This window comes from Lingula anatina, chromosome 2 (assembly GCF_051362555.1).
Source record: "Lingula anatina isolate TDL-2025a chromosome 2, LinAna3.0, whole genome shotgun sequence".
Taxonomy (NCBI): Eukaryota; Metazoa; Brachiopoda; class Lingulata; order Lingulida; family Lingulidae; genus Lingula; species Lingula anatina.
The window spans coordinates 43,423,744-43,436,698 of record NC_141768.1 but is presented as its reverse complement, the minus strand read 5'-3'; the positions used below and the strand labels follow the sequence as shown (position 1 = coordinate 43,436,698).

The 12,955-nt window shown below is 34.2% G+C and overlaps 3 protein-coding genes across 3 annotated transcripts; 2 read left to right on the top strand and 1 right to left on the bottom strand.

Moving 5' to 3' along the window:
- The first annotated feature begins 538 nt into the window (after positions 1 to 538).
- LOC106155206 (baculoviral IAP repeat-containing protein 5) lies at positions 539 to 3,465 on the top strand. Its single transcript, XM_013529920.2, has 4 exons — positions 539 to 743; positions 1,336 to 1,445; positions 2,214 to 2,322; positions 2,956 to 3,465. Exons 1-4 carry the CDS (start codon positions 618 to 620, stop codon positions 3,046 to 3,048), a joined length of 438 nt encoding a protein of 145 aa, XP_013385374.2. The 5' UTR covers positions 539 to 617; the 3' UTR covers positions 3,049 to 3,465.
- On the bottom strand, positions 3,321 to 8,726 carry LOC106155205 (cilia- and flagella-associated protein 184). The gene is made up of 12 exons (XM_087006960.1): positions 8,712 to 8,726; positions 7,963 to 8,122; positions 7,375 to 7,665; positions 6,987 to 7,150; positions 6,443 to 6,584; positions 6,135 to 6,238; positions 5,708 to 5,864; positions 5,266 to 5,459; positions 4,926 to 5,045; positions 4,566 to 4,658; positions 4,181 to 4,318; positions 3,321 to 3,780 (listed from the first exon to the last, which is right to left on the bottom strand). Exons 1-12 carry the CDS (start codon positions 8,724 to 8,726, stop codon positions 3,535 to 3,537), a joined length of 1,824 nt encoding a protein of 607 aa, XP_086863086.1. The 3' UTR covers positions 3,321 to 3,534.
- A 142-nt stretch (positions 8,727 to 8,868) lies between these two features.
- On the top strand, positions 8,869 to 12,648 carry LOC106151318 (thymidine kinase, cytosolic). The gene is made up of 7 exons (XM_013524534.2): positions 8,869 to 9,022; positions 9,454 to 9,485; positions 9,845 to 9,958; positions 10,455 to 10,548; positions 10,961 to 11,050; positions 11,271 to 11,390; positions 11,624 to 12,648. Exons 1-7 carry the CDS (start codon positions 8,960 to 8,962, stop codon positions 11,807 to 11,809), a joined length of 699 nt encoding a protein of 232 aa, XP_013379988.2. The 5' UTR covers positions 8,869 to 8,959; the 3' UTR covers positions 11,810 to 12,648.
- Positions 12,649 to 12,955: the final 307 nt, after the last annotated feature.

Below are 12,955 nucleotides of genomic sequence, written 5' to 3'. Positions count from 1 at the left end.
ATACATCGTTTCAATATTAGGCTTTTTTGTCGCAAATTTCATATACAAAAAGAAGCAAAATTAAGATCATGAGAAGTGCCACCAATTTTGTGGGCCCCATTGGGTAGGCCCTATTTGCCTTAGCTGTGAAAGCCACTTTTTTTCCAGAGAAGCGTGAAACGTTCATTTTATACGCCACGTATCTTGCAATGCTCATTTCAAACATTTCAAACTAAATTATTTAATTAAAGTGGTAAAACAGCATAAAACTCTAGTGCAAAGAAGAACCAAGAGATGATTCGCGAGCAAGAGAATATTACTCTCTCTACCCAACAAACTTTTTTTTTTGCTTCAGGCAGAGCTGTGTATACCGGAAGTGAGCACATAGAAAAACAAAGATTGAGATTTTGTCAATTTTGTAATATTGTCTCTTTAAGAAAAATTTGAATTTAATTCTGGAAAGTAAAGTTATATAAAATATTTATTTATTTTATGGGGTAATGGGCTTGTAATGATATTGTTTTCAGCATTATCATTCAGAGGATTGTTCCAACTTATTCTTTGTTTTATATTAGAACCGCCATTTTTGAATCCAAATATTTCCTTGTTGCAGATTGTTTTCACCTGGCACATTTAAAATGAAAGTGGAGGACATTGACATGACAGAAGAGGAGAAGATGTTTCGGTACAATCTCCCAGAACACCGCCTTGCATCGTTTAACAAGTGGCCATTCACAAGTAACTGTACTTGCACTCCTGAAAAGGTATAACTTTTGTTTATCATTTTGCTCTCATAATTCTAGAACCCCTGATGTTAGGGTGGTATACACTCACTGTGAGCAAGTGACTTGGCGAGTGGATCAAACCTAATTCAGTTTCAGATTCAGATACTTATATACTTTATCGCCCAAAAAACGATCAAAATCGGTTTAGTATTTTAAACGGATTTCATGAAATCGCCATATTCTCCCATAGGGAGAGTCCATAAAATAAGTTTCTAGTAAGCTTGTGGAACAGAATCTGGAAAGGTTAAGAGGCATGCTGAGATATTTTAAATATGCTACAATTTATTTTTGTCTGTTCCTTGGTGCAACCAGAGCGCAGAGTTACAGTAGTCAAGGCGAGGTGTATAATCATTACTTACAGTATATGACGGTTGCTGCAAATGACTGATTTTATTTCGAATAGCAACAATGTACCTGATGTTGAAAATATAAGATTGAGCAACTAGTACTAATATTTGCAATTTGTCTATCCATAGGGAGTACGGAGTTGGAGTAAAAACCCAGGTATTACACATGTGGAAAAGGGTGCCCAAATACTGATATTTAAATTTTTTAAAATATATTTATTTAGATGGCAGCTGCAGGATTTTACCACTGCCCGACTGACCAAGCCCCAGATTTGGTGAAGTGTTTTGTGTGCTGTAAAGAACTGGAAGGTTGGGAACCAGATGATGACCCATGGTAATAACTGTATCTAGAATATTGTTTGAAAATCTGCAGATCTGCATTTAGGATGCCATTTTTTTTTTTTTTTTAACTTACATAGTGCCCTGTGCTTTAATTGATAAGCCTTGGACTATTTGTTGTACATCTACACTATACATCATGATCTATACTATGATAGGGATTATAAGCACACAAGAGCCACATAAAGAGTATCATTACTAAGAAGGTGATTATGAATCACTAGGACAGATCAACCCATGCTGCATACTGTTTAATAGCCTAGAGAGTTTCTTTTAGTTTGTAGAGCAGGCCATAAAAATCCATTCACTTCTTCATGAATCAAATGTCTAAAACTTACTAATTAAAACCATGGTACATATGTATTGCAAATGAATCTTACACTATTAACATTAAACAAACCAAGAGAGAAACTACATCAAAAAAGAAAAATAACACAAAAATTTGACTAGACAGCATTGCTTATACCCCCTTTACACTGGACGGCGTCCTTTCTGCGTCCTTTCTGCGACCAGGAAATTTGACATCGCTGTGGTCTTAATAAGGAGGCACGAGCATTGATTTTGTATCAGAATGAATGCTCAATGATCGGCCAGTTGTCGGCACGTAAAGTATTATAATTTTTTAACTCTCAAATAGGGCCGTACTGCTGGACGCAGAAAGGAAGCCGTCCAGTGTAAAGGGGGCTTTAGAAAATGAATGCAGCTTAAGCCTTTAGATACATACATTTATTCAAAGTTATTTGAAATTCATATTGATTTTCAGGAAGGAGCATGAATCTCACTCAGCAAGCTGTCCATTTCTTGCTCATGGAGATAGTTGCACTATGGCGGAATTTTTCAAGACTGAATGTACAAGACAAACTATCAGGATTGTAAGTATTGACAAAGAAGCTTTGCAAGCTTAAAAATGAAATAAATGAAATAAAGTTAACTTTGTAAGTTATATTTAATGATAATTTGTGCTGACTGATAACAGCATAAAACTTTGGAAAATTAGTCTTACTGATCACTGACATCTGTTTTAATATTTTGGAAACAATAAGTTGCAATGTAAAATTATATTTTAACACAATTTACTGTTACAGTTATATTTTTAAAATGGCCTTAATTGGCCAAATCTTGAAACAACCAATAACTTGTGTTATTTGGTTACTTGGTATGAATAATAGTGTGAATGTTTATGGTGATTGGGCATAAAAACATTATTACTGACTGACCAGAATAAGTTTATAAACCTGTGAGCTGTACCAATTTTTTCCAGCTTCAGTGGGGAAAATGTGCTCATTAATTGGCCTATAATCTGGATCCTGTACATCAAATTACTTTATGGAAAAATTTCCAGGCTGTCCAGCCATCTCAAGATATCAAGCTGTTATATCCCTCAAATTTTATAAGCCGTCTGAGGAGACCAACATCCAAATGACAGCTAGGCCGTTTTTTAGGGAAAGTTTCCACTACAAAATAAGTTCATGCAATTCTATCATGATATTTTCTTATAATTTTAGATGAAAAGTGCAGAGAGCAAAATAGCAGAGTTTGAAAAATTTGCAGCTGATGCAAGAGAAGAACTGGAGAACCTTGTTCAGATGAACAACTGATGTGAAACGGATGTGACACATTTTGCTTTTCTCAGACTTAGAAGAACATGGGACAGGGGTTATCACCTGGATAAATTTGTCAAAATCCAATTTTGTCATTGTTTGCAGAAGTTTTACTCCATACTAAATGTTTTGACAGCTTTTACAATCTACAGTGTTTGTAGAAAATGTATGTGGTATGGAAATGTAAAAGATGAGAAATATCGTGTTAAGATCACAGTGGTGATAAAATACTATTTTCAAAGTTAAGTGTAAAAATAAAACGAGTAATATCCAGTTGATAATTATATATTTTATATTAACATGTATGTATGTACATTTTTTACAAAAATGGATATGATAAATTTTTTTTTTTTTTTTTGGTATGAATGTGGATTTGAATGTGACTGCTTTAAAGCAAATAAAGTATCAAGTTTGCTATAGAGTTGTTATATATCCATTTGCAGTCAGTCCAGCAGTGTCACATTAGCTATAAGTTGAGGACATTTATGGCCGTCCTGTTCTGGCTTGCTCCAGTTTCCTTCTGACACTTGTTGTATTTAATGTCAATTCAGCATGCCTGAGTTTTAAGTCCTCTAACTTTTTATTCAGTGCCTCACTATCATCTTTTCTTTCCTCAAAATCTCTCAACAAAGGTTCATTTCCTAGCAGGCCACAGTTTTGTCTCAGTCTTTGGTTATCTATTCTTAATGCATCCCTGGCTTGTTTTGTTCTGGAAAGGATGTCTCGTTTCTGGAAAAAAAAAAGAAAAGAAATCATGGACTTTATTTTGCAACTTGTATGCATGCAACTTCCACACTTCTGTGCTAAAAGTATAAATGAAAATGGCTCATGTTTCTACATCGAATGAAATTACTAGAGGGGTAAATATTTTAGTCTTACTCTGAACTCAATTGTAATGCATGCCAGCTTTTCACTTTCAAATCACTGTATGTATGCATTTAGTTGGCAAATGTGAAAATGAAAAACAATCTAAAAAATTGGCTCGCATTGTCACTGATACTATAGCTAGTTTTTCTCATCTCTTGAGAAAAAAGTCATTAAAATGACATGAAATGGACTTGTAAAGTTTGAGATAAGATTTCTAAACACTACATTTAAACTATAATAAAGCGAAGTGCTGAAGACTTACACTTCCCACCAGGGCTTCTACCTCTCTGAGTTGTTGTTTCTGGACGTGATTTTCACCCTGCACAAACTGCAGCTTCTCCTTCAGGTGAGTCAACACTTGCACAGTGCTTGTGATCTTCTTCCTCAATTTTAGAAGTTCCTACAATAAAATTTTGGTCTAGATGAATGACAGCACGCTATTTTCCATTTTGCAGATAAATATAACTAATTTGTCTTGATAAAGGCAGTTTAAAAATATTACTTGTTTTTTTCTTCATCCTTGTATTGGGACTGGCTGAAAGCTTGACACAATTCCACTTCATTAGAGCATGTTTTGCCTTGCTATGTACTCTAAATAATAACAGACCAAAATTTTGATTATGCTCAAACAAATAACAAAAACCTACCTCATTTCTCTCCTCAATCTTTTCATTGTAAGTTTGATTTTCTATCTTGAGCTGTTCAAAGTCAATCATGTGAAGACCAGCTGCAAGCTCTTCCTGCAATAGACAATATTTTGTTTCCATGGTTGGTGTGTAAAATACTATAATATTACGAAATGTTGAAAATTACTGAATATGTTAAAATGCTGATCAATTTACTTAAAATCAGGTGTAAAACTAATTTTCATTTTTATGATATATCAAATAATAATAACATTAATAAAATTATAATAATAAAAATGAATAAATATGGAAGTGACAAGTGTCTGCAAAAAAGGAACATTTTACATTACTCTTATTACAAATAGCCAGCAAGATACAAACCTTAGATTTGAGTTGCAATTCCTTCTTTCTCAGTTTATTCTTCAGCTTTATGTTTTCCAGCCTGACATTGACAACTTCTGATTCCTTCTTGTTTTCTTGTAATAAAAAGTGCTCAATATCCTGCAAAAATAACAAACAAATGTGCTATTAATAAAATTTGTCATTTTCAGGAATCGGCAATGCCCACATTTAAGTACTCAAAAGAGTATTGATAAAAAGAGTTGCCAGAGTGGAATAATGCCAGAGTGGACACTGAGGACAAAGAAAAAAAAAATCATAGAATATTTGGAAATGTACAGAGCTGGTGACCTACAAGATCTTTTCCCATGGCTACACTTACCCTGGGAGGGATTGGTTTCCCAGATCTGGAGTTGATGGAATTCAGTGCCACTTGTTTCTTAAACTCCATATATCTCTCCCTCTCCTCATCCACAGATGACTGGTGCTCCTGGCACTGAAACTTCAGCTCCTCTATCTGGTTCCTGTACTCCTCCCTCAACTGGGAATCCTGTCTACGCAGCTCATCCAAGTTGGCTGAAATCAGGCATTATATGATACTTTCTTTACTTTCAATTCAATTTTACTTTTAATTTTATCATTTTAGCCAATACCATATACTGAAGATTTTGATATGCAGTTTTCTTATTTTGATAAATTACGGATGAAATGAGATGAGATGCCAATTTATTTTAAAAAATGAGTAGTCAGTTTTTTACTACATGACAGGATTTTGAAAAATACAATCTAAAAATTGCAATAAAACTGTTGGAGACAACACCTACCCATATATTTCAAATATCTCTGTTCCTGATCTGTCACATTCTTATCTGTTTCCTGTTTGCCAGAATCATCAGTCTTCTTCTTTCTAAACACTTCAGCCAGCTTGTGCTGGAACTGGTAGTTTTGTTGTTGAAGCTGCTCTCTCTCAGCTATGGCAGCCTAAAAAATGTATGTACCAGTATACAGTTTATACTGTAAATATTAACAATTTAGTTCCATTCAATACACCACCCTCCCTTTCCAGGAATGGCAACTGGTGACTAAAGGATTGCAACACTGAGACATCATATGACATAGATACTAATACAAAAACATAAACACACTTATAATTCAGTAATGCGTACCTTTAACAGATAATATATAAAAGATATTCCCTGATTGTCTGTGCCAATTATAACTAGTTTTTGCTTTGATCGTTGTTATACTTACATGGTATCTTTCTATTAACTCCTCCCTGCTGATCAGTGGTCCTGCTGGCTCTTCCTCAATGATATCATCCATTGCTGTATCCCGTGGTATGTCCAAGTCAGATACTAAAATGGTAAGGAATATCAGTCAGTGCTTATTCACGATAATTCAAGAATTTTTGTCATTAACTTAAAACTTCGAAATATTCTACAATTTTCATTTTCTTTCAATTTAAAAGGTAATCAAATGCTTAACTTCAAAACAAAGCTTTCTAAGGTGCTTCACCAATGTTTAGAAGACTAAAATAAATTATAATCAAATAAGCATACTTTCTCTATCAGGAGTAGATGGTCTAATAGCTTCAGGGCCATCAGTTTTCTCCTTCTCCCCAGTGGGACTGCCCTCACGGGAAAGTTTTTCTCCTACTGCTACTGGGCTCTCTGGTCTCTCCCCTTCTGCAAAGGTATCACTCTGAGGAGGAAAAAAAGTTACATGTAAATAACAATTTTAAAAAATGTTTTTTGTTTTTTTTTTTTGGGGGGGGGGGGGGGGGGGGAGGGGGGTCAGATAGATGTAAAATGAAAAAGTGTGGCACACTTGCATGAACATGTACCAGTACATTTAAACAAATTATGAGTCAAGTCACAAGGACTTTTATTCTAAGAAAGTAAGCTGATATAACTGAACTAAAATAATTGATCGATTCTGTTATAATATTGCATGGTAAAGAACCTTGTGCAGCTTCGCAGTGAGTAGCTAAGAAACTGTATAAAGGACCAATGCCTTAAATCAATCTGAACAAGATTCTTGTGCTCTGCAAATTATGTCTTGATTACACAGGTAGTTGGTACATAAGAATGCCAGGTAATTTACCTGAGGTACAGGTGATTTGGGTTTTTCTTCCTCTGTTTTTTCACCTTCTGGGGGTTTCTCTGCTCCTTCCTCAGCACCTTCAGCTGGAGCTTCCTGCCCGGCTTCTGCAGGTGCTTGTTCTCCTTCTTCACCTTCAGCAGGCTTTTCTGCTGGCTCGCCTTCTCCTACAGAAGAAGCATGGGACATTTGGAAAAAGGCAACCTCATTGAAACCTTTCAACAAAATTTGTTGTAATACAAATGACAAATTACTTAACAAACTTTCCAAATCTCTAGTTTATTTGCTAAAAATATAACATGGGAAATAAATTTTCAAGGTAAACTTTTGGGAAATTATAAATCAAATAATTGGAATATAAATTTGAATTAGATAAATATACACCAATTACCTTCAGCAGGCTGAGCCTCCTGTCCAGTCTCACCATCTTCTGTTTTCTCTGCTGTCTCTGCAGCCTCTCCTCCTTCTCCTTCTGCTGGAGCTTCACCTCCTTCTGTTGCCTCATCCACTGGCTTGGCCTCCTCCCCCTCAGCTGGCACAGCCTCCTCTCCTACTGCCTTGGGTTCTTCCTCATCTGGTTTCTGTTCCTCTCCCTCAGCTTTTGTCTCATCTCCCCCTTCGCCTCCCTCTGCTGCAGCCTCCTCAGCTGGAGGGGCTGCATCTTCTTGGGGAGCTTCACCACCTACAGGGAAAATGAATAGTTTTTCAAACTGTGGAAGATTCCATACTTGTGTCTGCAATATGATATTATTGATGTATACAATGTCATCATACCCTTGCAGATTTTTAATATTGATTCATTAGCTTCAAGTAGTTATGCAGTTAATTCTTATGAAATATTTTACTTCATTATATCATCACAGATTTTCAATGCATCATGTAGTTATGCAGGAGACAGAGCAAATGAAAATGTTTTTGAGGAAAATATTAAAGTCTAATACCAATTTTACTGTATTTTAATGAGTATACAGTATATTACCTTCTTGTGCTTCTGCAGGGGGCTGTTCAGGTTGTTGTTCCTCTGCTGCTCCCTCTGCCTCTGCACCTGTCTCAGCTGGGGCCTCTGCAGGAGCTTCCGCAGCAGGCTCCTCAGCTGCAGGGGCTTCTTCATTTGCACCTTCCGTTGGTTGTTCTGCTGGCTGAGGAAATTAATGATAAATGTTGATTAAAACTAGAAATTAAGAAGATTAGTACACATGACTGAAAAGCTTGCATAATGAGCATGTGATGTTCATTTCTATACATTGCTTAAGGTCACTTCTATATATGACCAAGGGTCTACACATGTCTCTCTCAGCCAAAAGGTAAAAACAGCTTCACTGGGTCACTGGCTTTATAACTGTAAAAGTTCCAGCTTTGGTACTGGTACTAGTACTGTACATTCAGTGTGGTCATAAAGATTCATCTATAAATATTTATATATCCAGAAAAACATAACCCAGTATCATAGCCTAGTACTGTAGTAAGCTCTCGTTAATTTGCTGCTGATAACCTTCTGTTGGACCCCCGTCTGTTGACCTAGGATCCAACATAAGATTTATTTGGGTTCCTTGTTTTGAACGAACAGAAATGTCGCGACACTAAGCTAATTCCACTGCTTTCAATAAATACAACCCCTCACAAAATACCCTGACTTTGGAAAATATATAGACTTTAACTAAGATTATATTTACGTCAATGTGACAGAATTCACAGTTAAAATTCTTCGTAAAGAAAAGTCATATATACCTGTTCGTCGGCCATGTTTGTTGTCATGTCAACAACACCAACCGGAAATACCCAAAAGCTGCTGATATTTTATAGAAGCAGGTTTATTTAGCTCAAAACAAGGTAAAATGCATATATAATTTACTTTAAGACAAGTATTTGATGGGTTATTATGGAAAATTTGAAAACAGACTAACGAGATAACACGAGATGTGGGATCAAAATACCGCGAAGATTTGGTGTATCTGGTCGTGCAGAAAGTATTAACAATGACATCCTGTGTGAATATGACAAATTTATCTCCAGATTTAAGCAACAAAGGACAATTACAGGTAATAGTTCACACTGCTTGTGAAGTGTGTTTTATTGTGCACAGTTTTCTTTGCGCATTAACTTGAATGATTTGCTTTGATCGCTAACTGTATATTGATTACAATTTACAACATACGTTTAGCATTTAGGACCCCCCACCAGTCCTGTTCACGGGAACTTTGGTCTTGAACTAAGTTATTTACTTAGAAATGGCACAAAATATAGAATAAAACTGCAGGGAGAAGCCAAAAAATTATCAGCATCCGCTTTCAAATAATATTCATATAATTATAATGTAACATTTAGACGAGATTAATTGTAAATACTATATATCATAATTTATTCTTATTATACATGTTGTGTATTTTATTGTATATATTTCAGAAATTGCCCGATTTCTTTGGATTTTATTTTGCTCTAAGTATGTTCAAATTTCTGATTTATTTTTCAGATTATATTTGGTCCAATGTTCTCTGGAAAAAGGTAAGCTAAGGGAAAAATATCTCGGTACTTTTGTAGTATACCCCCCCCCCCCCCCCCCCGTAGCTTTCACTTTTCAAACAGTTTTTTACAATTTTTATACATTTTCTTGTTCATCTAATGAAAACGCGGCAAGTTATTGACTGCAAGATGCATGGTAGATTTTCACATAGTATTTCAATGGGCTGGATTAAACGTGATTAAAACTAAAAAAAGACCACAGGTAATTACAAAAGCATTTTATTAAAACAGCTTTGACATAGATTAACAGTGTTTCTACAAATACAACATTTTCCCAGATGATGAATGTCAATGAAATGGAAAGCATATTTTTATATTTAATTTCATTAATAATTTTACAGCACAGAACTTATCCGAAGGATGAAAAGATACCAGATAGCAAACTACCATTGCCTTCTTATTAAATATGCTAATGATGTCAGATATGACAAAGGAGGCGTGGCCACTCATGACAGGTAAGTTCAAATTATTTACCACAAAATTTTGGTATTAAAAGGTAAGAATGTTTAAAACTGGGCTTACTTTATCATATTAATTTTTTAGCTTAATGCTGAAGCCAAAAAATATTATTTATTTATTTATGACAGATTCATTCTTACTTTGCATCCACATTTTGATTTGGATAAAATTATCCAGCTGCTTGGTCAAAATACAATGATTTACTATTTAAAGAGTATCTGATTTTAAGTATTGATCTTCTACATTTTCGTGAAAAATTTTTAATGTAAACTGAGAGTTAACAAAAAAAAAATCTCAATTATATTTTGCTTTTTATAGAGATGAAAGTCTTTCAGAATTTTCCAGATATTTCTTTTGTATTTATGTCTCAATAATCTCCATATAGCAATGTGTGCCTTTATGTACTTTTATTGTTTTTAAATATTTTTTATGCAACATTTATCCCTGTTATATTGAATTTTTGTATTTATTGTATTTGGTCCCTTTTTTAAGGCAAATATTACCAGCAGTTGCTGCCACCAAACTGAAGGATCTTGATGATATGGCAAAGCAGGCAGAGGTGATTGGTATTGACGAGGGACAGTTTGTAAGTATATATGATAGTCTTTTCTTGTTAGGTCTCTAGTAAAAAGGAAATAAGGAAGAGCTTATAGTGTTATGTATGTAATGCTATGTCAGAAAACTTGTGGTTATTATTATTATTGGCGGAGTATTTTTGATCCCCAGTGAAGTAATGCTGGTCACTTTTATATCACTACATGTCACTGTGTAAGAAAGCAGGTGTAATTATTGCAAAAAAGTTCACCAGAAAGCCCCTAAAAGGAGCACTCTTGAAAAAATGACATGTTATTTTTATATCAGTCTGGGATTTGTTTATATTTAAATCATGATCCACCTAGTTTTGTTCAAACCTGCCAGATTTTATTCAAATGCTTTGTTTTTAAAGTATAATAATACTTATTCATATAACTTGGTAAAAAATGTTTTCTCATTTGAAGTTTCCTGATGTGGTAGATTTCTGTGAAGACATGGCAAACAAGGGAAAGGTTGTCATTGTGGCAGCACTAGATGGAACTTTTCAAAGAAAGGTAATTTAACATCAATTGGGAACTAAATGGATGGAAATTCAATTCAGGGAAATAGTATTTTAAAAACTTAAATATGGCAATTATTAATATAAAATATTTACCATTAAGTTCTCATTTAACATTTTTTAGATCAGTTATTACACGTACATTGTGATACATAACCTAGTACACAACTTTATTTTCAATTAACTTTTTATTTACACCCTCACTTTTGTAACAGGGATTTGGGAATATTTTGAACCTGGTTCCACTGGCAGAAAACATCATCAAGCTTAATGCTGTATGCATGATATGCTATGGGGATGCATCTTATACCAAGAGGAAAGGAAATGAAACTGAGGTATATCTCAGTATGTTACTATCCCTGTCGAGTAGATACAAAAAAGTCTGATTTCAATTTTTAAAGGTAGTCCAGTATGATAAGATGAATTTTTCAGTGATGTCCTAAGATAACACATTTCATTTATTGTACTTTTTTTTTTTGGTGTGTGTGTGTGTGTGTGTGTTTTGGAAAGTCACCATTAAATTGTATTTTTTGTTTACTGTAACATAAAACTTCTCTGTATATTTCAGGTGGAGGTAATTGGTGGAGCAGACAAATACTTAGCCGTCTGCCGTGCTTGTTTTCAGTCACCTGTCAAAGAGTCTCCAAAGCGTTCAAATAAAACGCCATTTTGCACACCACAGCAGACCAACCCCTTGGCACGCCAACTTTTCCAGTCCAAGGAAAATACATTACCAATGGATTTTACTTGCTGAGACTGAAAGTATTAATTAAAAATAATTCATTGTATTTCACTAATATAATAATAATTTGATAATAATAAACTTTATTTAATGACAGTAAAACATGTTAACTTATCTTACACACAGCTCTAAGTGCTAACATTCTTCCTTAATCAAGGACATACTAGAAATGTCTATATTATGCATATTTTAGGTCTTGAAAAGTATACATTATAATGTTTTGTGCATATTTATATTTTAGATTTGTAACTCCGATTTGAATTCTATTTCCTTGTGTGAAAGAATCTTGAATCATTTTATTGTTATTCAGTTGAAGATGCCAATACTAAAGGAAGTAAAGATAGCATTAAGCGATTAAATGCTGGCATTTCTGGTTTGTGTTTTGAAAACTTCAGCAGCTGCATGAACCATTACTGCCTCTGTTATACTTGGCTGTTGGACCAGGTGACAAAACTTATGTAGATCTACATGTACACCAGGCACTGTCCCAGTGTTTTCAGACAGTTTGTGACCTCCATGTTTGAGACTTAATTGTAATGTTTTTGTGACTGAATTTGTCAGTTCATTTTGAAAAAAAGAAAGTGTAGTATATATTCCCATACCATAGATCTTTTAGTTCAGCATTTGTTTTAACCAAATTAACAAATTTAAGAATGAAAAAAAGTAAAATTTTTAATTTTTCATTCTACTGACATCTGATCAGTAAAAGATTGGTTACAACATTTAAAGCATGTTGCTGTTCAGTTTGAAATAAAATTTGGACTCGAAAAATGCTTAAGGATTATCCAAACACTTTATGTTTATGTCCATTTTTATTATTAAAGAAAATAAAAATTGTGCTGATAATGACACTTATAAAATGTTTCTCTTTGAATCACAAATAGGTCAATAACATTATTGCTGGATATCTATGTAAGTTTATTAAATGGACATTTTAAAAACTTATAGAAAAACACACCACAGAATGTCTGATATTTAAAAACTTGTCTTTTTCCCACTCACAAAAAGGAAAAAAAATCCCCATTCTGTATTTTTAATTTAACCTGTAATGGTTAAATCTATAATCGCGATTTACTTGGTATTGAGCAAATATAGAATATATAAATTTACCAGTTGAGATTTACGGTTATGCCCCCTTCAAAGAAGCTGGGGTATACT